The 27,059-nt window shown below is 43.6% G+C and overlaps 1 protein-coding gene across 4 annotated transcripts in view; it reads left to right on the top strand.

Moving 5' to 3' along the window:
- The window catches only part of REV1 (REV1 DNA directed polymerase), a 339,104-nt gene that overhangs the window by 296,498 nt on the left and 15,547 nt on the right, over window positions 1–27,059 (top strand). For 2 of the 4 annotated variants that reach the window (XM_030201417.1, XM_030201416.1), the window contains exons 19-21: window positions 6,077–6,197; window positions 11,393–11,613; window positions 14,893–15,046. In XM_030201417.1, the coding sequence (XP_030057277.1) occupies window positions 6,077–6,197; window positions 11,393–11,613; window positions 14,893–15,046 (496 nt within the window). Of the gene's footprint in view, window positions 1–6,076; window positions 6,198–11,392; window positions 11,614–14,892; window positions 15,047–17,964; window positions 18,647–27,059 lie in introns of those variants that run through there. The other 2 variants (XM_030201418.1, XM_030201419.1) reach the window with 2 other exon arrangements.

The raw sequence follows: 27,059 nt of genomic DNA, 5'->3' as shown, positions 1-27,059 counted from the left end.
AGTCCCTGCCAGTGAAAACTCACTTAATTGTGCAGGAAGCACACAATTCCAGGCAATTACCTAAAAGAAGACAGAAGTAAAGTGAAGCTGCTTACCTGTAACAGAGGTTCTCTGAAGACAGCAGTTCACTAGTCACACAAGGGGGTCACATTACTGTGTTTGCAACAGGATGAACATTTTTGCCAAAGCTTTGTAGAAAGGCTTTTTTTGCCCAAACACAGATGTTCCCATAGTGCTGCAACTCTGACACCCCCCTCAGCTCTGAAACAAAGCTTCAACTATGGAAGGACAGGATTGATATTCAGCCAGTGCAGTGACTGTACACTTACTAAGTACAAATTCAGCACTTCTATCTGTATAGGTGGTGGCACTGAATGCACACACAGAGTCACAGTGCTGGCACTGTCCATTTCTGGGTCAATATTCAGCCTGCAGCGGTCAGTGTTTTTAAAACTCTGGTGGCTGTAAGTTGTTTATACCTATACGTTTATATTGTTTATACCTATACGTCTAGCTCCATCTGTTTTCAATTCTCTGCTGAAAACCCACCTTTTCACAGCTGTTTTTTAGCTCCCATTACTCCCTCACCCGTAACTGTCTTGTCTGTCTATATTATTTAGATTGTAAGTTCTTTTGAGCAGGGACTGTCTCTTTGTATCAGGTGTTCAGCGCTGTGTGCGTCTGGTAGCGCTATACAAATGCTAATAATAATTCTATATAATAAAACGCACCTCCAACATTCTGAAGCTGACTGCATGGCTGATGCATTCCTGCTCTCTGTATCCATCTCCTGAATTGACATCACATACTTCCGGGTTCATCACAAGCAGAAGTGACCAACCACACGAGGTTTCTCGGCTTCAGAATATTGGAGGTGCATTCTATTAATTAGGATTGGTCAGTTCCTTGAAGCACAGCCACAGCTCAGCGCCCTGCACAGTAACGCTCAGACACCAGAGAGGGGGGGGGGGGTATCTCTGTCACACACTCTCTCTCGCAGTCAATGTCTTTCTCTCTCTCACTCTCACACTCTGTCTCACACTGTATCACATTCACTCTCTATGTGTCACACAGTCACTCACACACTCTCTTGGTCTCATACACTCAGTCTCACAGAGAGTCTGTGTCTCACACACACTTTCTCTCTCACACACACTGTATCTGTGTGAAACACTCTCTCTCTCACACTGTGTCTCACATACGCACTTGCACACACTCTCATTCTCACACACACACTCTCTCTCTCACAGACACACTCGCACCCAGACTCTCTCTCTCACACACACACTCGCACATTCACTCTCTCTCTCACACACACAGGCACTCTCACACTCTCTCAAACATACACACTCCAAGGAAGACCTTGCTAGCACCCGTTTCATTTGTGTCAGAAACGGGCCTTTTTTACTAGTAATAATAATAATATACCTGTATATTCAGTGCTGGTATATGTGGGTATAAGCTGGCTATTGGCACTTATCCGGACACTAGAAATACTCAGCCCTGTGCCTGGATAACTGCACAGATAAAACGGGTCCTTTTCCTAAGCTGCGGTAGGAAATAGCCTACGATAGAGTGGGCGTGTGCAATTGCCGCGTGCCAAGGCCACTTACTACCATGGCAGTAAAAACTTTATTTTTTTTTATATGGATGTCATAATAAAAAAATTGGCGCACAGCCATTTACTGCCTGAGCCCTTACCGCCTCCTATTTAGTGAGCAATAAGGGCTCATGCACTAACACTGCACTGCCCGATTACCGTCAGGCACACCTGCTCCCCTCCCCCCCCCCCCCCCCCCCCCCCCCCCCCCCCCCCCCCCCCCCAAGCTAGAAAATACAAATTTATTTTCCAGTGTGAGAAATGGCACACGGCAAAACAAAGCTATTGTGAGGCATCCGGCATTACTGCTACCACATTTTAGTAAAAGGGCCCCAAAGTTAGGACAGTATTTTTGCTGTCCTACTTTTATCCAGATAGTTATCTGGCTAGTGAACCGAATATTGCTGCTATCCAAGTAACTCCCAGCGCTACCTGAGCCGGACCAACCTGGTGCTACCTAGACAGTGCTGAAGCAGTCTGACCGGATTTTTAGGAGCATTATCTGAATCATGCTGCTGAAAACCCAGATATGGAGTCATAAGTCCTGCTGAATATTGACCTCTTAGTTTACACCCTGCTATTCATCTAGACTAAATTAAACATTTAGGGGCCCGATACTCAGACTGCAAGAGGTAGCTGGGCTGCATTCCGTGGTCAGCACTGAGTTTGGATATTCAATACAGGGCTGTTTCCGATGACCGTCATTGAATATCCGGTTTATCTTTGGCCAGTTCCAACTTAACCGTCCAAGCCGATGTTCAGCGCTGGCCAGTTAAGTTGGAACTGGACAAAGATAAGCCTGCTATTCACATGGCCAGATGTGGCCAGCAAACTTAGCCGGCAACGTGCCACACCTGTAAATCAGTGTTTCTCAAGTCCAGTCCTGGAGTACCCCTTGCCAGTCAAGTTTTCAGGATATCCACAATTAATATGCATAAAATTGATTTGAAGGCACTGCCTCCATTGTATTGTGTCCACACCTTCTCTTTTTGCTTTTCTTCATAATATTACCTTTGTTCCTAAAAGTATTTTGGCCTTCCAAGCTGGGATTAGGTTTTCTTCCAATATGAGCCCCCACAGTTCTTATGCATGTTTTTTTTTAATCCTTTTTCATATAGAATTTGTAGAGACCTTTTTCTCTTTGATCGTCTTTAGTATGATGTACGTTTTGTTATCCAGAATAATGTTGTCATGTATGGTGCATCTGTCATCTCACCTTTTATGGCTGTTTAATGAGGTGTTTTATATCTCTTTAATTTTTAATAAAAGTTGAAATTCAATAACTATGTATATTTGATTTTAAGTTTTTCACTTGTAGATGTCATTCACTACTGTTTGCCTTGTTTATTAAAAGGAAAGGAGAGGACAATTATAAGGGAAGACATCTTAGGTTGTTCAGTATGAATTGAATATTTGCTACAGTCAAGCTTTTTATTAGATAAGTTAACAACCTTACCATTAAAAATGCTTGATTTTTCACAAGCCAAAAATAGGCTTTTAAAATGTTTATATATAAATTTGTCAGGAGAACTTCTTCTTTGTCATACTATGCTTGCATTATCTTTTAATGAACTGTATGCTAATGTGGTATTTAAAGGATTTATAGCTAGTACTTTCTAATGTAATAAAAACATTGAAATAATTTTATTCTGAAAATGTTAAATATCTGTGTTGCTTTTGCCTGTGGTCCTAAAATCTTTTTTTTTTATAATAGGGATAACAAGAAAAAAAACTAGTTCTAGCTTCGCTCCTGCTTTTTGTCATCACTTGGTACCAAAGAACAATTGTGTAGATACTATGCATAAAAGGGTGAATTCTATATATGGCACCGTAAAAATCGGCGCCGAAAAAAACACACACTTAGCATGATTCTATAAACTGCGCCTAAAGTTATGCGTAGTTTATAGAATATGCTCATGCGCCGTTCTTGCGACAGAAATTTAGGAGCACCCATTTAGGCCACCTAAAACCAGACCTAAATACCTGCACCTAAGTTAGGCTCAGAACAGGTGTCTCTATAGTAGCGCATATAGTTTTTTGAAACGCCTACAACCCGTCCATGGTCACACCCCTTTATGTGCCCGCATTATAGAATATACCCAAAAAGTGGTGCGCGTTAATTATAATTAAAGCCAGTTAGTGCCGCTAATTAAGTACAAATTAACAGCGCTGATCAGTTTGTTAATTAAGCTGTGTGCACAATTTGGCCGTGCTGCCAAATTAGCGCGTAGAACTTAAGTACCATATATAGAATTTGGGGGAAAGTCAATAGGCAAACTAGGCTACTTCTTACTAGTCAGATCTGTTTTTGTTGTACTCCTCTGTTATTTCTAAGTAGAGAAGTATATTATTACTATGTACTAATTTGTATAGAACTACCAGGTATATGCAACTCTTGAGTGTCACATATTACAGACAGTCTCAACCTCCTAGAGTTTACAGTCCTAGTCAAGGAGAAGAAGCATACTCATTCCCAGTCTTATTCCAACATCTAGGACCTTCTCAAAAATATTATAATAATTTTAACCGTTAACAAAACTATTGTATTTTGTTGATGAATGTATATGCTATTGATATATTTTATTGATGGGGGAGGAAAAAATAGAGGAGGGGCCGGTGCTGTAATATATCAACCAGAAAAAAGGAACAGCACCCAAGCAACCACATACTAAGAAGTGTATGTTTATTATAAAAAAAATAAAAGATGATAAAACCTGACATGAGCATGTTTTGCCCAAAGATGTAAGCAATTCGCACACAGTGATGTACCATATGCATCAAAAATATTTAACAAACCATTGCTGAAATATCAACTGGCATTCAACAACTTGACAGTATAGTGATACCCCTCAAAACACCAGTTCCCAATTCAGCATTGGTTTATTAAATATTTTTAATACATATAGCGGCGTATTTTCAAAGCACTTAGACTTACAAAGTCTCATAGTAACGTATGGAGCTTTGTAAGTCTAAGTGCTTTGAAATGAGCCTCGTAGTAAATCGTTTTATGCATGAATTGTTTACCCCAGTGCAGGCTTAGGGCGAAACATGGCCATGTTAGGGCTTTATTATCTTTTAATTATTTATATCATAATCATATACTTTTAGTATCTGGTTGCTTGGGTGCTGTTCTTCTGTATTGCATTGATCTATTTGATTATTGTATTGTTTCATTGGTTGTAATCTGCTTTGGGTTGAATATTGGTTCAACGAAGGCAGTCTATAAGTATATATAACCTATTCTAATGTTTTTTTTCAGAACTAAGGGGCCCTTTTACTAAATCTTAGTACATGCTAATGGACATTAGTATGTCTAAGTGCACATGGGGCCATAGGTATAAAATAGGACACACAGCATTTAGCACGCACTAATATCAAATAGCGCATGCTGAGCTTTAGTAAAGGAGCCCTAAGTGATTATTTTAATGCTTCAATTAATTTAACTATAATTTACTGTTGTTAGGAAGTATGCTTTCGTTTATATATATTTATATATGGTCTTTCCATGTGTTGATGTTTTACAAACATTGTTGAACCCAGCTTTCAGTATAGCATCAAACACTTAAATGGGCTGTGCATGCTTCTTTCATAGTTGAATCCCCTGTACTGTGTAACACTGTAACCATGATGAAGCAAATAGAAAATTCTCTAATACAAGGATTACTAAACTTTTCACAACTAGGACCTTATAGAATATTTCAAATTACCAGGAGCATTAGGGGGAAAGAGGAGCTCACTCACCATCAAAATTTGAGCCAAAAATTTGCAGGAGTGGGTAGGTAGGGATCTCTGGGGTGGAGCAGATGGAGTAAGAGAATACTAATTCTATATTTCCAGGTAATTCACAATCCTACCATACCCCCTAAGAACCTTGGCCTTTATCTTGCCAATATTTTCTGTTCTTGCTTCCTCTCTTTTCCTCCTCCCCCCCCCCCCCCCCACCAACCCTTCCTTATATCTTGGTTCTAGCCCAGGCCCCTCTGTCCATCCATATTCTTCTATTGATGCCTGGTCCTCTTTTCTCTTGCTCCTACCAGAGTCTGGGCCCCAGCCACTTCATTCTGTAGCAGAAGGTTATTTTTTTAATGCATGTTTACAGCAAATATTTTTCTTGAAATGAGAGGGCCAAACAGCTGACCTCAAATGGTCCAGATCCTGCTTGCAGCCCATATTTTGGGGGCCTCTGTTCTAATACTTAAAAGCATACCACATTTCAATATCATTTAAAGTCAGCAACCCAAAGCTGAATCTTTAAGCAATGCTTTACCTATTGTCTCCTTTTAGCTCTTTTTTAGGATACTTAATTATAACGTACCAAAAATTTAAAATCAAATACTGGAGGTGACTAATAGAGTAAAATACTGATTAATGTTTAACTGACTATATAATATTTCAGCTAGATTTTTGGACCAAGACCTTCATCTAAAACCCTCTACGAACTATGGAATCAAACTAATTTTTTGTGTTGTCATTCAGGTGGACCCTGATGTTTTTGCTGCATTGCCTATTGAGCTTCAGGAAGAACTGAGAGCAGCCTATGATCAAAGACATAAACAGACAGCCAGCATCACTAATTTCCAGCCAAATAATATTGATGGTAAGAATAAACCATAACAGAACTGTATACACACAAATATAAGTATGGATGTTTCATTCAGACAGTGTTTGGTGCCCCTCCTTTCTACTTCAGTAAACCACCAGTTCATCTGGAGACCATTGTTTTCATCTTTAGGATTTATTTATATGAAATGTGGTTTGTGGAATTTCATCAAACCTAAGTTAAACATTTGTTGTGGATGGCAAAGAACAGTGCATGTGCAATTCTAATTAACTTGATTGTCCTATTCTGTTACCTGGCAGTGCATTACACTAAGTTCATCTATGTTCTAATGCAGTGTTCCATATGCATTTTAGATTGCTCACCTCCCCCAGCCTCCCTGTTTTATTCTATGTAATAATTTTTTTCCTGGCTTACCCCCTCTCTCTCCAGAAAAGTTAAACTTGCTTTTTTTTTTTTTTCATTTGTGGTGCAATATATTACACTTAAACTCATTCCAAAGCAAACATTTGGTACACACAAACACACCCTCCAACTCTGTGCTGTACTCCCCTACTTTTTTTGAAAACCAGTCCTGATAATCTGTTTCTTCTGTAACATCTCTCTTCGTGCAGATTTGATAAGTCTTCCCCTGTTCTTATCAAGTTGAAACACTTTTTGAGTACTATATGGATTTGAGTTGGTTAAGACAAGGAAATTCTTGTACTTTATATGTTCTGATTACATCAACTTGACACTCTTTGTCCTCACCTGTTCTTATCACCTACAACAAGCAGAACATTTTGCACTTCTCTGTAAATTTTGGCTTAGTAGCCTTCCCTAATCATTGGATTAGTTGGCTTCCATATTTCTGTAACAATTTATCTTTAGTACTACATTCTATATGATTTACTAGCACAAGAAAATTCTTCATGACAGGTATAACTATTGATGCATATTTGTAAATTATATCCTTGTGTTTAGGTAAACTCAGATTGTTGTAGTAGCACATAATATATTGATACTGGTACTTGTGCTGTAATCTGCCTTTAACATTTCAAAACGATGTTCTGCATGTTGACTAAATGCTGCTGTGTTAATATATTTAGCAGGGCTGGCCTAAGGGCACTTGATGCCCTAGGCAAACCTTCAGCCATGTGTCCCCCTCCTTTGGGGTTAATCAAGGCCTTACTCTCCCCCCCCCCCCCCCCCCCCCCCCCCCCCTCTATATTTCAGCATCTCCCCTTCCCTTTCCTAGTCGTTCCACATTTGTTTAACATCTCCCCTTCTTCTCCCAGGTGGCCAGCATACCCCTTTTCCCTGTTCAGCATCTCGTTTTCCTGTCCATATCCAGCATTTTCATTCCTCTTCCCTACCTGTTCCCTGAGGCAGGGAACAGTTAGGGCAGCAGGGCGAGGTGGGGTGAGTACTGAACACGGCACAGAGGAGGAAAGAATATCTTGCTTGCATGCCGCCCCAAATGCTGCCACCCTAGGCAGACACCCAGTTCATAGTTTATTAGTTCTTGATATACTGCCTGGTCTAAAAAAAAGTCTAGGCAGTTTAAAAACAAAATCAACATTTAAGAGAAGAAAAGAATTCTAAATACGACAGGAAAGAAAGATGGTACTGCTGACTAAAGAGCATTCATTCCTCTCCCACCACCCACACCTTACTCCATTCTCAAAGACAAACACGTTCATATAAACATACATATAGGTGCTTCAAGTCAAACCAGATCCCAGAACTGCCTTACCAAAAGCCTTCAGAAACAAATGAGTTTTCAGTAACACTTGAAATTTCTTATATAAAACCTTCTCCAAATTAGCTCCAAGAAGCAGTTCCATAAAATAGGACCTGCCCAAAAAGAGGTACTTTTCCTAGTGGCCATCAGGCAAGCAATGCCAACATGTGAGCTGTTGATGATCTAAGCGATCTCCCTAGCCTATATGATTGCACTGATGCATCTAAGTAAGATGAAGTTTGATTATGTAACGCTTTATGCAGGGTTCTGATATTTAGATAGATAATATAAATAATTTAATGACCATATAGGAAATAATCTCAAATTGTCATTTGATTATGATCCTATTGTCACTGTTCTGCAAACCACTGATTTCTGCTTTCATGTATGTGGAAGAAGAATGTTTGGTTTAATGCTTTGGATTTCTTTTTCTTTTATCTGCATTGCAAGAGATGAGGATTACTTTAAGATTTTATGCATTACATTTCTTTGAAAAGCTACTCAGAGAAACTGGTTTCTGTTTAAAATATTAGTTGTCCTATTATGTTTAAGGATTTATCATGTTGACATCCTGCTGTAATCTTAAAAACAAAAGAATATATATATATAAACTTTTTCTGCTACTTAGCTTCTGTTCTATTTTATTTATTTATTGTGATTTGATCTTGAACCTTTTTCCCCTGTATACCTCAAAGCACATTACATCTAAAAGCAACAGTCCAAATGATGTAATTCAGATACTATAAAAATAAAGCAATACCCCTATCTTATCCAAATACAAAAAAAAATACATTCACTAGCAGGCTAATAATGAAATGCTTGTTTGAACAGCCAGGCCATTAATTTCTTATGGATTGGTAAATAGTTATTTTCTAGCTGCAGCTCAAGAGAATACTTCCAGAAAAGAGAGGCAAAACACAGGAAAAAAACAAATCCATGGTTCACTGAAGAGCTGAAAAAACTCAAATCACAAGTCAGGAAACTAGAACGAGAATGGAACAAAATAAAAGACGAACAAACACTAAACGCATGGAAATTACTTCGGAGACAATACAAATACACCATAAAACAGACCAAAAGACAACATTACAAAACAATAATAGGACCAAACTACAAAGACACACATAAACTCTTCAACCTTGTGAATAAACTGTTAGACACCACACCAGCTACAAACAACGGCAAAGATGTACCAGATGTGGACAACCTTGCAAAATACTTCGAGGAGAAAATTAAACAACTACAACTCAAAATACCTACAAGCCCTATTGAGTACGCCACACTCTTAGATTGTCTTGACCCAGAAGAAGGAACTTACCCTGCAGACAGAACATGGACCGAATTCGAAATACTATCAGAAGACCTCATCTCTGAAACTCTCAAAAGATATGCCAAATCCCACTGCAAACTAGACACGTGCCCAAATAACCTCATGAAATCTGCTCCTCAACAATTCATATTAGACCTAACGAGCCATGTGAACTACATGCTACAGAACGGACTCTTCCCAAAAGAAAAAGGAAAAATCTTACTCACCCCAATTCCTAAAGATACAAAGAAATGCACGAGTGAATTAACCAACTAAAGGCCAGTAGCCTCCATACCACTAATAACCAAAATAACTGAAGGAATGGTAACCAAACAACTCACAAACTATCTAAACAAGCACTCAATACTGCATGATGCCCAATCAGGATTCCGGTCAAATCATAGCACAGAAACAATATTAGTCACCCTTATGAATAGATTTAAACAAATAATTGCAACCGGCAACAACATACTACTCCTCCAATTTGACATGTCAAGTGCCTTCCATATGGTTGATCACGAAATCCTATTATACATACTCGAATACTTTGGCATTGGAGGAAATATCCTGAATTGGTTCGAAGGGTTCCTAACCCAACGTTCATATCAAGTCACATAAAATTCGACCACGTCTAAGGCATGGACACCGGAATGTGGAGTACCACAAGGATCACCTCTCTCACCAACCATCTTCAACCTAATGATGATCCCTCTGGCAAAACTCCTATCAAACCATAACCTCAACCCATATATATACGCTGATGATGTGACAATATACATCCCCTTCAAACAAGACATTAACGAAATCTTCAACGAAATCAGTCAAAGTCTACACATCATGAACACATGGGCAAATACATTCCGTCTGAAATTAAATACAGAAAAAACTCAATGCCTAATACTCATCTCCCAATACAACACAAAAGAATTCACAGCTATAAACACACCAAACCTGAACCTTCAAATCTCAGAGACGCTAAAAATCCTCGGAATCACTATCAACCGCCACCTAACGCTCGAAACTCATGCTAACAACACAACTAAAAAGATGTTCTACAGCATGTAGAAACTGAAAAGGATAAGACCATACTTACCAAGATCCGTCTTTCGCAGCCTAGTGCAATCCCTCGTGCTCAGCCATCTGGATTACTGCAACTCACTATACGCAGGTTGCAAAGAACAAACACTGAGAAAACTTCAAACTGCCCAGAATACGGCAGCCAGACTCATCTTTGGAAAGCCAAAATATGAGAGTGCAAAACCATTATGAGAGAAACTGCACTGGCTTCCACTAAAGGAACGCATCACTTTTAAAGTATGCACACTAGTCCACAAAATCATTCACGGCGAAGCCCCAGCCTACATGTCTGAGTTAATAGACTTACCACCCAGAAACGCCAAAAGATCATCCCGAACCTTCCTAAACCTCCACTTCCCCAACTGCAAAAGCGTGAAATACAAAGCGCTACATGCATCTACCTTTTCTCACATGAGCACGCAGTATTGGAATACACTGCCACGCAAATTAAGAACAATCAACGATCAAGCTTCCTTCCGCAGATCATTGAAGGGCCATCTTTTCGAAAAAATTTACGGAAAGGACCAAAACACATAAAGTCCACACCTACTGTTCACGAATGCACCACACATTCACCTCTGAACTCTCATTCCTGTAACATCACATCATTCTTACCTTCAATCACAGAAAAATATTTATCATATGTTCTTATGCCTTTTTATCGCCCTCTAAGCTCCCATTGTTTCCTTCCAATGTTTCAATGTTTTTTACTCCAGTGTTACATTCCTTAACGACACCTCAATTGTTTCGCATAATTCTGAAAAATGTAATCCATAACCAATCTGTAACAAATTGTACTTCCAATATCTAACCCATATTGTAAGCCACACTGAACCCGCAAAAAGGTGGGAAAATGTGGGATACAAATGCAATAAATAAATAAAATAAATAAAACAAGTGAATGCCCTAAGTAGGATAGAGCAAAGAACCTAGGTATGAATAGACCCAACATTCTATGGCTCATTTTGTTTTGAGGATTTATACACACAATAAAAAAATATGTTCTGTGGCGTGGAAATTCTATATTCAGGTAGTTACATAGATTTCTAAGGCGTGCACTTAGGGCTGTAGTACGCATTTTAAAGTATGAATATTGCTTTAAAAACACTGATTTTTATGTTACAGAATCAAAACATCCTTTACTACAGTTAAAGCAAGCTACAATGAAAATCAAGAAAAAGAATAAGAAAAAAAATCAAGTCAGTCCTGTGAAAAAGATTCAGAGTCCACTGAAAAACAAGATGTTTGGCAGCCCAGCTAAAAATATTTTTCTATCTACTGAAAGTCCACAGAAGTTGAGAGATGGTGTTTTAAAACAGGAAGTTGCTACTTCAGATAAGTTCCAGGTAATTTTATTTTTGTAAGAGCCGTTTACCAGTCTTGAGTGCTTTTTGTGCAGTGTCTTCATCTTCTGTTTCCAAGTGCAACCCACATTAACTCCCTCATTCCCTAGCATTCATGTCTTGGCATTTAAGACCACTCCTGAGTTTTACAGTGTTATATGCAGGGTCCCTGGTTTGCCATCATTATACAGTTGCATCAAGGACAACAGAATTTGGCCCTTGCCAAAGAATTGTCCAGCCCCTCCAGAACAGCATGAAATTGGACATATGCTGCTGAACATAAGCTCAAGGGATCCCCTGCTGTACCAAATCCTCCCTAGCTCTGGGTCCAGAAGCCAACCGTCAGTAGGAGAACAGCCATTTTTCAGGGCACATACTGCTTACTGTATAGCCCAAAGCCTGAATAGTGTTTTGACCTACATGGCAATATTATATCCTCTGTAGTTTAAACAGCTACTCTAGTCCTGATTGTCAGAGGAGGAAGGTCATCCTAGGGTACTGTTACTCTCCTTTTTGCAACAGACTCAGCATTGATGGGATGGACTTGAGAGGAGCTATGGTGGTAAGATGAAATTGTAGATCAGCTAAGAGAAAGGGAGGTGGGGGGGGAGGTATTTGAGAAAATAGAGGTAAGGGGTGGATATAGTGTTTGAGGGATAGAATGAATGAAACAGGGGATCCTTCATCCTTTGTTCCTCATCCCCTCTTCCCATCCATGATCTCTCCTTTTGCATTCCCAAGATCCCAGTCCCAGTTCCTCTACCCCTATTCCTTTCCTACCCCTTCTGTTGCCCATAATAATCACAAGATCCCTTTTCCCCCTGCTCAAAGCAGGGGCTTAGCGACAGGTGGGCCTGGGTGGGCCCAGGCCCACCCAAACTCATCTAAGGCCCGCCCAGTTTCTGTGACCGCCAATCACAGCTGCAATCGGTCACATCACATGCAGACGCGCAAGGCAGCCTCCGGGAGTTGGTCCAGCAAACAAGCAGCACTCCCGCAGCGCCTCCTATCTTTACTGGGAGTCCGTCGGCGTTGGGAGTCAGGCATTGGGGCGGGCCGGTGGGGACCTGCTTCGGCGGATGACGTGGCCGCAGCGCTGCATACCTCAGGATCTGCCATCCCCAGCTCGCGGTCAATTCTGCAGTGCTGCTTATGTGATGATGGTGATGCTTGACAAGTGACCCCGCGGCCCACGTCAACCGGTCTCCCTCCATACCAGCATAGCTAAGTATAGCATTGAGCTCCGGGACTCAATGCGGGCTGGTGAAAACCTGCTGCAAAGGGCAAAATCGGAGAGTTGAGCAGTGCTGGAGAAATCGGGCACACTGTAGGAATCAGCTTGGTGATCTTGGGCCTCCTCTCCAGGCTGCACTTTGTACCAGGTGATCTTGGGCCTCACCGGGGGTGGTAGACCTCTGCAGGAAAGTTCAAACCCAGGTAAAAGTTATTTTATGTAATGCTGGTGGTCTTCTGAGTGGGGGTGGGCTCTGTCTGCATTGCCCAGATTAAAAAATAAATTATTGTATTTCATTCATGGTGGGGTTTTTGGGTGGAGATGGGCTCTGCAGTACCCGGGATGTTAAAAAAAAAAAAAGTGTTTAATGCTAGTGTGCTTCTGGGTGGGGGAGAGGGGAGGGAAGAGCAGGGCTGATGCCAGACTATGGGGTAGGGGATGGGTCAGGACTGATGCCAGACTATGGGGTAGGGGATAGAGTAGGGCTGGCACTAGTTACAGGGAGGGGTGGGGTTAGGAAAGGTTAGGGCTGATGCTGGGTTATATGGATGGGGGAGTAGGGAAGGGTAAGGCTGATTTTGGGCTACAGGAATAGATTGGGGGGATAGGAAGAGAAGGGTAGGGTAGGGCTGATGCCGGACTATGGGGATGGATTGGGGGGGGGGGGGGTAGGGAAGGGTAGGGCTGATGTGCAATCCTCGTTGGTTCATCATACTCTCCATGCAGCCCTCCTTAATTTGGCGCGGCATTGGAAGCAATGTATCGTGCCTTCTTTGGTAGAATGGATAACTAAGTTGTGGTATATTTGTGATATAGAGAGTTGTATTTTGTTGAAGAAGACCTTTTCTAAGTGGGAAGTTATTTCACCTCCATGTTTGACTGCATGTTCTGCTTGAAGAGGGATATGAGTACCTACTTGTCTTGTTTTGGTTTGGGGGTTTATCATCTTCCACAGATTGAGGGAGGGGTGGGTTGGGAATTTTTGTCTTTGATTAAATAAATTTATGGAAATTTGTTATTGTTCTTGTTGTCCTGGTGTATCTGGGCACGGTATTGTCATTTGTTGTACTTTAGCTTTACTACAGTTATATATTTTTCTGATGCTTGCTTCTGCAAATAAAAAAAAATGTGCTCACTGAAAGAGAGCCCTCCTTAAATGCTGAAACTCCCACCCAGATAACACCCATGCATACATTATCAGATTTAAAATTAAAAACTTTAAAATTAAACTCCAAAATAGGATCCTGTAAAAAAAAAAAAAAAGAAAGAAAGAAGAAAATTATATTAATGTTTCAATTGATCTGTCCAGTTATGAATGTTTTTGCACTCTGTAGTCAGGATACCCACAACAAATACAGTCCTAGGAAACAAGTGGTCAAGCGGTCCGCTAGTCCCAATAGAATGGAAGACACAGAAACAGACATGGTGAGAGATGAATGACAACCTTTATTTTAAAATGGGGGTAAAAGCGTGCTGTACACGTCCACCCTGCTGGGCTGCTTCAGGGGCGATACAGTACCTCAAGGAGTAATTCTGTCAAAGTAGAATACCTATGGTAAACATCCAGGAAAACAAAGCATTCAGTATAGAGAGGATCTCTGCTCATTCATAGCATATACTTGAGGTATTAAATCGCCCCTGGAGAAGGTGAGCAGGGTGAAACACGGCAACGTCAGGCAACCTTTTTACCCGCATTATACAATAAAGGTTGTCATTCATCTCTCACCCTGTCTGCTTCTGCATCTTCCATTCTACCCACTGCAAATATGCACATAAGAGATTTATATGTGCTGGACCTTTAAGCCATCTATATTTATCTCATAAATATTCATTGTGGATATCCTCAGAATCCAGTGAGCTGAGGGGGCCTCAGGACAGGTTTTGGAGGCCTTGATATGTTCTATGAATTTTTCTTTCCTGTAAATCTTTAGTACATTTTTCACAAACCCATGATGACATATTAAATAGTGCTGTAGTACAAAAATATAGGTGCATTGAAAAGTAGGAAAACATGAAGTTGGTAATTTATTTGTTATATTTGTGAATAGGTTGATGCAGGTCCCTCAACATCAAATGTTTCAGCACCACCAACTGTGACAAAAATATCTCCCTCTCTCAAACCACAGGCTCCTAACTTAGCTGGAGCTGTAGAATTCAGTGATGTCAAGATGTTACTTAAAGAATGGATCACAACAATTTCAGGTATTGAGCTTGTGTGCTATTGGTACTATGAGAAGTATCATGATAAATGCACTTGTCATGTTATATGTGTACACTTCCAGATTTTTGCCATTATATACTTAGTTTTGTATGTACATTCCCTTGGTAGCTTAGTAGAACATGTTCATCCTCAAAGTGAATCCTTGAGACTCTCAGTACCTCCAGTTGATGAATGTGTCTGCATCAAGCACATCAATATCAACTGTGGTACTGATAGAACTAGTCTTTGAAACTTTCAGCATGATATTAAGCGGTTCAACACTGATATCAATGCCTTGACCCCATGAGGCATCACCTACACTGAGTCATAATGAATAGCTTCTAACAACAAGGCTTTTCTAGCTACTTGGGGTCAATAGGCCTCAAAATCAAAGTAAAGTACTCCTACATCTCTGAGAGAATATTACACTTAGGGGCCCCTTTACTAAGGCACGCCTAAAAGTGGCCTGCTGTGGTGTAGGCATATTTTGGACGCATGCTGGTCCATTTCCTGAGCTCGCCTGGAAAAAAGGGATTTTTTTTTATTGTGCCAGAAAATGGACGAACGGCAAAATGAAAACCCGCACACGTCTATTTTCGGCATGAGACCTTAACGCCGCCATTGACTTAGTGGTAAGGTATCACATGCTAACCAGGTAGTGTCTAGCGCGTGCCAACTGCCGATTACCGCCGGGTAAGCTCCCTGTGGTAGAAAATAGAAAATATTTTCTACTGCATGTTTTGGGCGTATGCCAAAAATGAAATTACCGCCGGGGCATGTGGTAGCCGGGCAGTAGTGCCAGTTGGACATGCTTAGGCACCTACGCACCATAGTAAAAGGGCCCCTAAGGTTGGTCATTCCCTAAGGTATCTTCTCCACTTATAATTTTGCGGTATAAGGAATCCTGGGATTTTCCTTATAGAGTGAAGAATTGTGATTTAGAACAGATGCAGTCTTCAGAGTTCTGTTGTATTTGCAGGCTAAGATTATATCACCACTCCCTTGAGGATCTACTCTTCTCCACCTTTGTGCAAAGAATGGCAGAAAAGCCTTCTTTTTTTTTTTTTTTTTTAAAGAAGTGATGGTAGTGCCTATCTACAACTATCTTCAAGGTGTATAGAAAAGGGTGTGGGAAATACCACACACTATTGTTCTTTTTGGAAAGGAGCAGATATTAAATATAGTGCTCAGGAAGCTTCTGGATTCAACAGAATTCAGATACCACATCAGTCTATGGTTGTTAAATGTACCCTGAAAAAAAGCTAAGAAGTTCGAGGTTTCTTTGGTCCCCTTGGGGGCAACAGTCTTAGACCTGCATGGGAGACTTTCCAGAATGTCATGCTTAACTCTTGCATGTTATCCTATCAAATCCTCATAATTGAGGTTGTACATATTATGAAGGTATGCTGGAGTTCTTTGAGTTTTTTTCCTTTAGAGAATCTAGAGGAAATTCACTTAGTGAAGCAAAGAGAGAAGTATGGAAAACATTTGGTTTATTCAACTTACATTGCATTTGATGTTACCTAATCTCCTCAATCATAGCTGCCGAAGCACACGAGGCTTTCATGGCTACAGGTCTCCAGCCTCACAGAGGATGTGCAGGATAGATTCACAGATGTGCCACACAGCAAAGAGAATCTCTTTGGAGATAAGTTCAAGAAGACTGTGTATGACCTCTATTTAGTATGTCGAATCCTCTGCTGTCATCTTCAATCTACTTTTCCACCTTTAGGATATGCTGGAGTAATCCAGGGATACAGTTTCCTCCACATGTTTACCACTTATCAACAACCAAGCTTGAGGTCTTGCTCACATAACTGTAGAGACTCCTAAGCCCATATGGTAAGCTATGCAAAAGCAGAGAAGAGTTTTTGACTAGATACATAGTACATAGAAATCCCGTTTTCTAGCCAGAAGATTTGCCCGTTGGGAGAAGGCTGAGAATTTGTAGAAAATGTTGGCCACTGCTAACATTAATATCAACAAAAGAAGACTGCGGATACACTGTATTCATTGTTAATTTTGGAGAAAGTGGGGGAAATAGTCTCATGAATCACCCGGTCACACTTATCCCCAATATAGGGAAATTTGTTGTAAGATCTTTATGGTGATTAGTTTAATCATCGACAGAAAAACCCCCTCCATCCATATTAACGTGACTTGAAATTAAATTACTCAAAAGTAGTGCATTTGTGCATATAATCTTAATGATAACAACTACCATGTGTTAACAACTCCTTGCCACTACGGGGGGTGGGGGGGGGGGATTTCAAATGTGAATCCGCAAGTTGCAAGACCTGTGAGATTACTCAGCAAACCGATAATTTTTGTAATCCAGCAGATAAAAAGGTTTATCATCTAAGACATCACACTTCTTGTTTGACCACACATGTTGTATATGTGTTGAAATGCCCCTGTGAGAAGTTATATGTGGGCAAGACTAAAATGGCTTTACGTACCCGTATCAGTGAGCACAGATCCTGTATTACCAAATGGCGTATATGAGCTCCAATTGTCCAACACTGTATTACATCATGAGTTTAGCGAATTGAGATGTTTGGCCATTGACCGGACCGGATTTATCCCTCCCCACTTGGTGGTGATATCAATCGCATTTTATTACAGAAGGAGCTATTTTGGATTTTTTGTTTGCATTCTGTAGTGCCACAAGGTCTCAATACTAGTCTACAATGGGGTGTTACATGTGAATTAAGAACTCCATTGATCTGGGCGCCGATACACAGTTTCCAGTTCAATTCTATATCCGGTTGCTTTCTTTTAAAACCGCCGCCATTTTTTTGACAGCTGATGGAGAATGCGGCAAGGCAAGAGAGAAGCTGCTGTGAGTCAGAATTTGTTTGGTTTTTAATATGTATTCACTGGTTTGCTGACTTAAACTTGTTGACTTTTTTGTTTGCAGGTTTTTAGGCTCGTTTCCCTTGAGAAAGCGAATTGGCGAAATGGATGTCCGTCGGGACATACAGAGCCAAAGATAAGTGCAGCCCTGCTGAATATATGTTGCATTGGTCACCCAGCAATTCAATTTAACTTATGATATCGTTAAGATTATATGCACAAATTCACTAATTTTGAGTCATTTAATTTCATGTTACGTTAATATGGATGGAGGGGGGTTTTCTGTTGATGATTAGACTAATCACCATAAAGGTCTTACAATAAATTTCCCTATATTGAGGATGTGTGACCGGGTGATTCTTGAGACTTTTTCCCCCACTTTCTCCACAATTAACAGTGAATACAGTGTATCCGCAGTCTTCTTTAGTTGATATTTTTGTGTGATTGAGACTGTGACGTGAGCCATATTTCAAAGTCACTTCTAACATTAGAAATTTGGTCTCTCCACACAATAAAAGAAAACTTCAGTTTACTGAAAATCTCTCAAATTTGCCCTCCTAAGAGGTGATTTTCACTTCACATCAGGAAATACTGAAAAAGGAGCTATCCACCCTCTTAGAGATCAGAGCAGTCAAACTTCTCCCACAGCTAGGGGAGGGCATAAGGCCATATATATTTCTGGAACCCAGAAAACTAGAAGATACGGTCCTGGGCTCTAACAAAGTTCTCATTATTCCTCTTATTAAAAAAAATAAATTCCATATCATCAAGCTGATCAATCCATAGACTGGTGGGTTGTGTCCATCTACCAGCAGGTGGAGATAGAGAGCAATCCTTTTGCCTCCCTATATGTGGTCATGTGCTGCCGGAAACTCCTCAGTATGTTCTCTATCTCAGCAGGTGGTGGTCACACACAGCAGCAGCTCTGGCTAGGCCTCCAAGCCTAATTTTTAGGTTTTGTTGAGTGCCTGGGGTTGAGGGCTCTTCTTGAGCAAGTGCAAACCTGGTGGCGCCAGGTCCCTCCTTTTCTCCCCCCTCCCGCTGGCTCCGTTAAAAAAAAAAAAAAAAAATTTTTGAACGTCCTTAAAGGCGTTTATTTCGACGTTTATTTAAACGTTTATTGCAGCTACTCACTGGGACACCAGGTCGTTACAGCTCGGAGCGGAAAGCAGGTAATTTTTACCTTTTTATAGCGGGCAGGGGGTTCCCCGATTGATCTCCACGTGGCATATGGCGTCGGAGGGCGAGGGCGCAAAGAGTCGCTCCCCGGATCGCTTAGGCGCTTCTAGAGGGGATACGGGGGTCTTAAAGTCTGATTCGCCCTTGTTGGGTGACAGTTTCGTGACCGATGAGTGTCCCGGTCCTTCCTCCAGCGTGGCGGTTTTTCCCGCCATAAACGCCCATCCCCCGCTGCTCGCCTCCGCCATCTTGGCCGGCCACGCGGCTCGGACGGCTTCTTCGTGGGCCGCCCTTGAGGGAGACATTAATGCCATGGACGCCCTTAATTTGGGCGACGGCACCAAAGCGGCTAAAGTTAAGCGCCGTTTTTCCCGCGCGGCTCCTTCGCGGAGTGTCGCGCTGGACGCCATTTTGGATGCGCAGCATGTCTCCCCCGCTCTTGCGAGCGCCGGTTGAGGGTGCGTCTAGGGCTGTAGCCCAGGCTGCGGAAGTGCACGGTCTGGGGGGTTTCTCCCCCGAGTTTGTTTTGCTGCTGCATCAGGCCTTCCTTATGCAAAACGCTGCCCCTGCTCCCTCGTTTGGTAAGAGGTTGAGGTCCCGGAGGTAAACGCCCTCGGGTTGATTCCCAGGCCTTGGAGGACCTTGTCTCCCTCCGATGTAGATGAGGGCAGCGTATCTGAGTTCTCCCAACGGTCCTTTGCGGAGTCCTTGGAGGAGACGGATCCCCACTCGGTTGGAGCGGATGACCCCTCTGCAGCGCGGCTTTTTAGCTCAGAGGATTTGCCCAACCTGTTAGTGCAGGCCATGGGCATTTTGAAGATTTCCTCTCCGGAGGACGTCTCTCCCTCAGCCTCTGTTGGCTCTGCCATTATGCTGGGGACGAAACGCCCGCCTAGAACCTTCCACGTGCATGATGCCATGCACACCTTAATTTCGGCTCAATGGGATGTCCCGGAAGCGAGCCTCAAAGTGGCTAGGGCTATGTCCCGCCTCTATCCTTTGCCTGAAAGTGAACGTGAGGCCTATCTGTGGCCTACCGTGGATTCTTTAATCACTGCGGTGACTAAGAAAACGGCTTTGCCGGTGGAAGGTGGCACGGCCCTAAAGGACGCCCAAGACAGAAGATTGGAGGCGGCCTTAAGGTCGTCCTTTGAGGCGACTGCTTTAAGTTTGCAGGCCTCGGTTTGCGGTTCCTATGTGGCCAGGGCGTGCCTGACTATGGTGCAGCGGGCTTCCCCCTCGGATCATTCCTTGAGGGCTGATTGGCCGGCCCTGGAATCGGGCTTAGCCTATTTGGCAGACTTGCTGTATGATGTCTTGAGAGCCTCAGCTAAAGGCATGGCTCAGACAGTCTCTGCGCGGTGGTGGCTTTGGCTGAAACATTGGTCTGCTGACCACGCCTCTAAATCCCGCCTGGCTAGATTGCCTTTTAAAGGCAAGCTGCTCTTTGGGGTCGAGCTGGACAAAATCGTGACCGATCTCGGCACATCTAAGGGCAAGAAGTTACCAGAGGTCAGGGCTCGGGCTAGTACTCGTTCCGGTACCTCCAGAGGACGGTTTCAGGAAGCCCGTCGGTACCGCCCGGGCAGGTCGGGCTCCTCTGCCCCCTCTTCCTTCAAGAGGAACTTCTCCCCCAAGCAGCATTCCTTTCGCAGAGACCGCCGTCCCGGAGGTGCTCCCTCCGGTCCTCCCCCCAGGTCTCGTACCCAATGACGGGGCCTTGGTCCACGCCCCAGTGCAGATTGGAGGACGGCTGTCCTCGTTTCTGGGCGAGTGGACCACAATAACTTCAGACGCTTGGGTGCTGGAAGTCATCAGAGACGGCTACAAGCTAGAGTTCTGCCGACCCTTAAGAGACGGGTTTGTACTCTCTCCCTGCAAGTCTCCGGTCAAAGCTGTGGCAGTGCAGCAGACTTTGGACAACCTGATCCGCCTGGGTGCGGTCGTTCCGGTGCCAGAAAATCAGATTGGCAAGGGACGTTACTCCATTTACTTTGTGGTACCAAAGAAAGGAGGTTCTGTCCGGCCTATCCTCGACCTCAAAGGGGTCAATCGGGCCTTGAAAGTGCGGCACTTTCGCAAGGAGACTCTCCGCTCTGTTATAGCGGCAGTGAAGGCAGGAGAGTTCTTGGCTTCCTTGGACATCAAGGAAGCGTACCTGCATATTCCCATCTGGCCTCCTCATCAACGCTTCCTGCGTTTTGCAGTCCTGGGACGACACTTCAAGTTCAGAGCCCTCCCTTTCGGGTTGGCTACTGCTCCGCGGACCTTTTCCAAAGTAATGGTGGTCATCGCGGCCTTCCTGCGAAAGGAAGGAGTACAAGTCCATCCTTATCTGGACGACTGGTTGATCCGAGCCCCCTCTTATGCAGAGTGCGGCAAAGCTGTGAACCGGGTGGTTGCTCTTTTGAGCTCCCTGGGTAGATCATCAACTGGAGAAGAGCCAGCTGCGCCCGACTCAGTCCCTGGAGTATCTGGGAGTTCGATTCGACACCCAAGTGGGCAGAGTGTTCCTGCCAGACAATCGGATTGTCAAACGTCAGGCTCAGGTGGACCAGTTCCGAGTAGCCTCTCCTCTTCGGGCTTGGGACTATGTGCAGCTGTTGGGCTCTATGACGGCCACGATGGAAGTAGTGCCCTGGGCCAGGGCTCATATGAGACCACTACAACACTCTCTGTTGCAGCGCTGGACTCCGATGTCGGAGGATTATGCTGTGCGCCTTCCCTTGGACCCAGCAGTGCGCAAGGCGCTGAGCTGGTGGCTGCAGACAGACAAGTTGTCTGCAGGAATGCCTCTGGTGACCCCAGAGTGGATTGTCGTCACGACGGACGCCTCTTTGTCGGGCTGGGGAGCCCACTGCTTGGGAAGGACAGCGCAGGGGCTCTGGTCTCCTGCAGAGGCAAAGTGGTCTATCAACCTCCTGGAACTCAGAGCCATTCGGTTGGCGCTTTTGGAGTTCATCCCGGTACTGGCGTTGAAGCCAGTACGGGTCCTGTCGGACAATGCCACTGCTGTGGCCTATGTCAACCGCCAGGGAGGTACCAAGAGCGCCCCTCTAGCCAAGGAGGCCATGAATCTATGCCAGTGGGCGGAAGCGAACCTGGAACAGCTGTCAGCGGCCCACATTGCCGGAGTCATGAATGTCAAGGCGGACTATCTCAGTCGCCATACCTTGGAGCCCGGAGAGTGGCAGCTATCTGCTCAGGCGTTCTTGGACATCACGAAGCGCTGGGGCCAGCCGAGCCTAGATCTGATGGCGTCATCGGCCAATTGCCAAGTGCCGCGCTTTTTCAGCAGAGGACGGGACCCTCGATCCCTGGGAGTAGATACTCTTCTCCAACAGTGGCCGACACAAGAGCTTCTCTATGTGTTCCCGCCCTGGCCCATGTTGGGCAGGGTGCTAGACCGGGTGGCAAAGCATCCGGGCCGGATAATCCTGGTGGGTCCGGACTAGCCCAGACGTCCCTGGTATGTGGACTTGATCAGGCTCTCAGTCGACGATCCTCTGCGACTGCCTGTGGAGCAGGGCCTGTTACATCAGGGTCCCGTGGTGATGGAGGATCCCTCCCCCTTTGGTCTTACGGCCTGGCTATTGAGCGGCAGCGTCTGAGAAAGAAGGGCTTCTCAGACAAGGTCATCGCCACTATGCTGAGAGCGAGGAAGCGCTCTACTTCTACTGCTTACGCCAGGGTTTGGCGTACCTTTGCAGCGTGGTGTGAAGCAGGCTCCCTTTCTCCCTTCACTGCTCCAATTTCTTCAGTGTTGGCGTTCCTGCAAGAAGGTCTGGAGAAAGGCCTGTCGCTCAGTTCCCTTAAAGTCCAGGTAGCGGCTCTGGCTTGCTTCAGGGGCCGCCTGAAGGGTGTTTCCCTGGCTTCACAGCCAGATGTGGTGCGCTTTCTCAAGGGAGTTAATCACCTGCGCCCTCCTCTGCACTCTGTGGTGCCTGCATGGAATCTCAATCTGGTGCTAAGAGCATTGCAGAAGCCGCCTTTTGAACCCTTGTCGAGGGTATCTCTGAAAGACCTGACGTTGAAAGCAGTCTTTTTGGTGGCTATCACTTCAGCCAGAAGAGTTTCCGAGCTCCAGGTGCTCTCATGTCGAGAGCCTTTTCTGCAGTTCACTGAGGCAGGAGTGACTATTCGCACAGTGCCTTCCTTCCTGCCCAAGATTGTTTCTCGCTTCCATGTGAATCAGCAGCTCTGTCTCCCTTCCTTTCGTAGGGAGGACTACCCAGAGGAATACTCTGCTCTCAAATGTCTGGATGTGAGACGAGTCATCATCAGATACTTGGAAGTGACCAATGATTTCCGGAAATCGGATCATCTGTTTGACCTGTTTGCAGGTCCTCGTAGGGGCCTGCAGGCTGCTAAGCCTACAGTGGCAAGATGGGTCAAGGAAGCCATTGCAGCGGCTTATGTGGCCGCGGGGAAGGTGCCGCCTATCCAGCTGAAGGCTCACTCCGCAAGAGCTCAGGCGGCCTCGATGGCAGAGGCCGGTTCCGTCTCCTTGGAAGAGATATGCAAGGCGGCAAATTGGGCTTCGGCCCATACATTCTCCAAGCATTACCGCTTGACTGTGGCTGCTCGGGCGGAGGCCCGGTTTGGAGCTTCAGTGTTGCGGTCAGGGATTTCTATGTCCCGCCCTGGGTGAGTACTGCTTCGGTACATCCCACCAGTCTATGGATTGATCAGCTTGATGATATGGAAGGTAAAATTATGTATCATACCTGATAATTTTCTTGCCATTAATCATAGCTGATCAATCCATAGTCCCTCCCAGACATCTGTACTGTTTATATTCTGGTTGCATTTCAGATTCAAGTTTAGTCTTCAGTTCCTGTTCAGGAAGACTTTGTGTTCAAGTTATTTTTTCACTTGGATTCTTCAAGAGTTGAGACGAGTTTGTGTTACAGTGAGCTGCTGCATTCCTCTCCCCTCCGTTTTACGGGGCTGGATTGAGATTTAAATTCTGCCGGCACTCCTCCGCTTCGTGCGGCTGTAGGGCAGCTTTGTACCCCTCCCGCTTCGGCGGTGTTAGGGTCAGTCAGCTCCTCCCGCGGTTGCGGTTGCAGGATAAGCCAGATCCCCCCCGCATCGGCGGGTGTGGTGTCCCTCCCCCGCTCCGCAGGATGAGCTGGACGGATTCCCCTCCCCCACTTGTGTGGGGATGAGCTGGGTTAATTCCCCTCCCCAGTTTCGGCGGTGGTGAGCTGGGCAGAGTGTCCCTTTGTGGGTGTAATTCTCTAAGTGCTGAGTCCTGCGGATGGAGCTTTGATATCGACATACTGAGGAGTTTCCGGCATATAGGGAGGCAAAAGGATTGCTCTCTATCTCCACCTGCTGGTAGATGGACACAACCCACCAGTCTATGGATTGATCAGCTATGATTAATGGAAAGAAAATTATCAGGTATGATACATAATTTTACCTTATGCTCTATGGATTCAAGGATGCAGATACCTGAGACTGAATTATATCCCTATACAGTATAATGATCTCAGATTTTTCATAGTGAAATACCATCTACAGTTTCATATAGTAGTACCATTTGGTACGGTCACCTCTTATATTTGCCAGTTGTTCATGCAACCTGGGGATTTATTTTTTCCCACTTGGACAATTAGCTGGTCACAAGGACATCAAGTAGAAACAAGCAAATCCATGCACATCATTGTCCAGATGGTGGCATTGCTAGGGTTCATCATAAATTCTCCCAAATCCAACTTGGCCTGGTTACTTTGGTTTTCATTGATAAGAACATAAGAATAGCCATACTGGGTCAGACCTATGGTCCACCTAGCTCCTGCTTCCAACAGTGGCCAATCCAGATCACAAGGACTATGGACTTTTCCTCTAGGAGCTTGTCTAAATCTTTTTTAAACCCAGATATGCTAACAGCTGTTACCATATCCTTTGGCAGCGAGTTCCACAGCTTAACTATTCTTTGAGTGAAAACATATTTCCTCCTATTTACTTTAAAAGTATTTCCATGTAATTTCATTGAGTGTCCCCTGGTTTATACTTTTTGAAAGAGTGAAAAATCGATTTACTTATACCCGTTCTGCAATGCTTAGGATTTTTGTAGGGCTCAATCATATCCCCCCTCAGCCATCTCTTTTCCAAGCTGAGGAGCCCTAACCTCTTTAGCCGTTCCTCATAGCTTCATCCTTTTTGAGATACAGCGACCAGAATTGAACGCAGTACTCAAGGTGAGGTTGCACCATGGAGCAATACAGAGGCATTATAATCTTGATCTTATTTTGCATCCCTTTCCTAATAATTCCTAGCATTCTGTTTACTTTTTTGGCTGCCGCCACCGCACACTGGGCAGAAGATTTCAGCATATTGTCTACAATGACACCTAGATTTTTTTTCTTGAGTGCTGACTCCTAAGGTGGACCCTAGCATCAGGTAACTATGATTTGGATTATTTGTCCCAATGTGCATCACTTTGCATTTGTCCATTTGGATGCCCAGTGTTCCAGATTCCTACAATCTTCCTGCAGTTTTTCATTCTGTAAGGCCTTGATTTCAGTGATACCAAAAGAAGGGAAATATACTACAAAGCGAGTAAGCTATAGACCCATATCACTTTTGGGCGGTGTTAAAGTTGGCATCATTATAGCTGGTCGCCATTTTGTTGCCTTTACATGTTTGAGAGACCTTTCTGATAGATTCCTCCTGAGGCAAAGACGAAACAGGGGGCCCTCTGTCGAGGATACTGCAAGGAGCTACAGTTGATGAACTTGAAGTGAGTCCCAGTTGGAGGTCTGACAATTTGGAAGACAGTTGTTACCACCCAGGTGGCTAAGTTAAGTAAATTGAGTTTTCTCTGTGCATATATTGCAATTTTTTGAAGTTTTGGATCTTCTTCAGCATGATATTGACTCTAACCCAATATATCATAGTGTTTTGAAGATAGAATTGTCCCGCTGGTATTTTTTTGGGCTGCGTAGGTTTTTTTCTCCATTATGGAGTTGTTTTCCTTGCAGTTGGGTTTGGAGGAACTTTGGAACCAGTGATAGAAGCCATTTGAATTGGGGTTGACCATCGTTGTAGGCACCCCAGGCTGTTGAGGTTTCATTTGGTTAAACATTGCTTAGATCTTCCACATATCTTACGTTAGAGTCAGTTCTAGAGCAAATTTATGGTTTTGATTAGTTTCTGTGAATATTTTGCTCTCCAGTTTTTTGGGTTTTTTTTTTATAGATGTGTAAGAATGGATACCATACAAATATTTTCCCCATTCTCCTAAGTGAATTTAAAATTTTGTAGGGATACTTTTCTTTCTCCTTACCCCCTTCCTCTCTATCTTGTAACAACTTTTATCCTATGGTTCTCTTTTAGTTTATTTTGAAGCATTAACTTTACTTGTTACTATTCTGTTTCTTTCCTATCTTCCCTTCTTGAAGATATAAGAATGGGCAAGGCCGCATAGATAAGTGTTGTATTAGACCAGGAGATTGAAAAGCTCCTCCTTTCTGTTCTCAGAAAGGGTTTTGAGTGAGCATCTTAACAGCCTGAAATTATAATTACATATCCCACCTGGTCATGAGTGGCGTGGTGTTTTTTTTTTTTTTTTTTTTTAACTGGTTTTGTATATGATGCCTTAGGGCCTCTTTTACTAAACTGGTGATTCCCGGCGTGACAAATGAGAGGAAGCTCATAGGAATTAAATGGGCTTCCTCTCATTTGCCACGCTGGAATCACTAGCACGGTTTAATCAAAGAAGTTCTTAGTGTTATGTAATAAGCTGTTTGAAATTAAAAAAAAAAGAACAGAAATTGTTGTGCTGCCTTTCTAGTTAACTGAAGATGCAAGTTGGTGTAGCCAGCAGCAAACGGAGTGGAGGAGTGGCCTAGTGGTTAGAGCACCAGTCTTGCAATCCAGAGGTGGCCAGTTCAAATCCCGCTACTTCTCCTTGTGATCTTGGGAAGGTCACTTAACCCTCCATTGCCTCAGGTACAAACTTAGATTGTG

The sequence above is a fragment of the Microcaecilia unicolor genome, chromosome 4, assembly GCF_901765095.1.
Source record: "Microcaecilia unicolor chromosome 4, aMicUni1.1, whole genome shotgun sequence".
Taxonomy (NCBI): domain Eukaryota; kingdom Metazoa; phylum Chordata; class Amphibia; order Gymnophiona; family Siphonopidae; genus Microcaecilia; species Microcaecilia unicolor.
The sequence above is the reverse complement of the archived record's forward strand: the minus strand, read 5'-3'. Positions and strand labels throughout refer to the sequence as shown.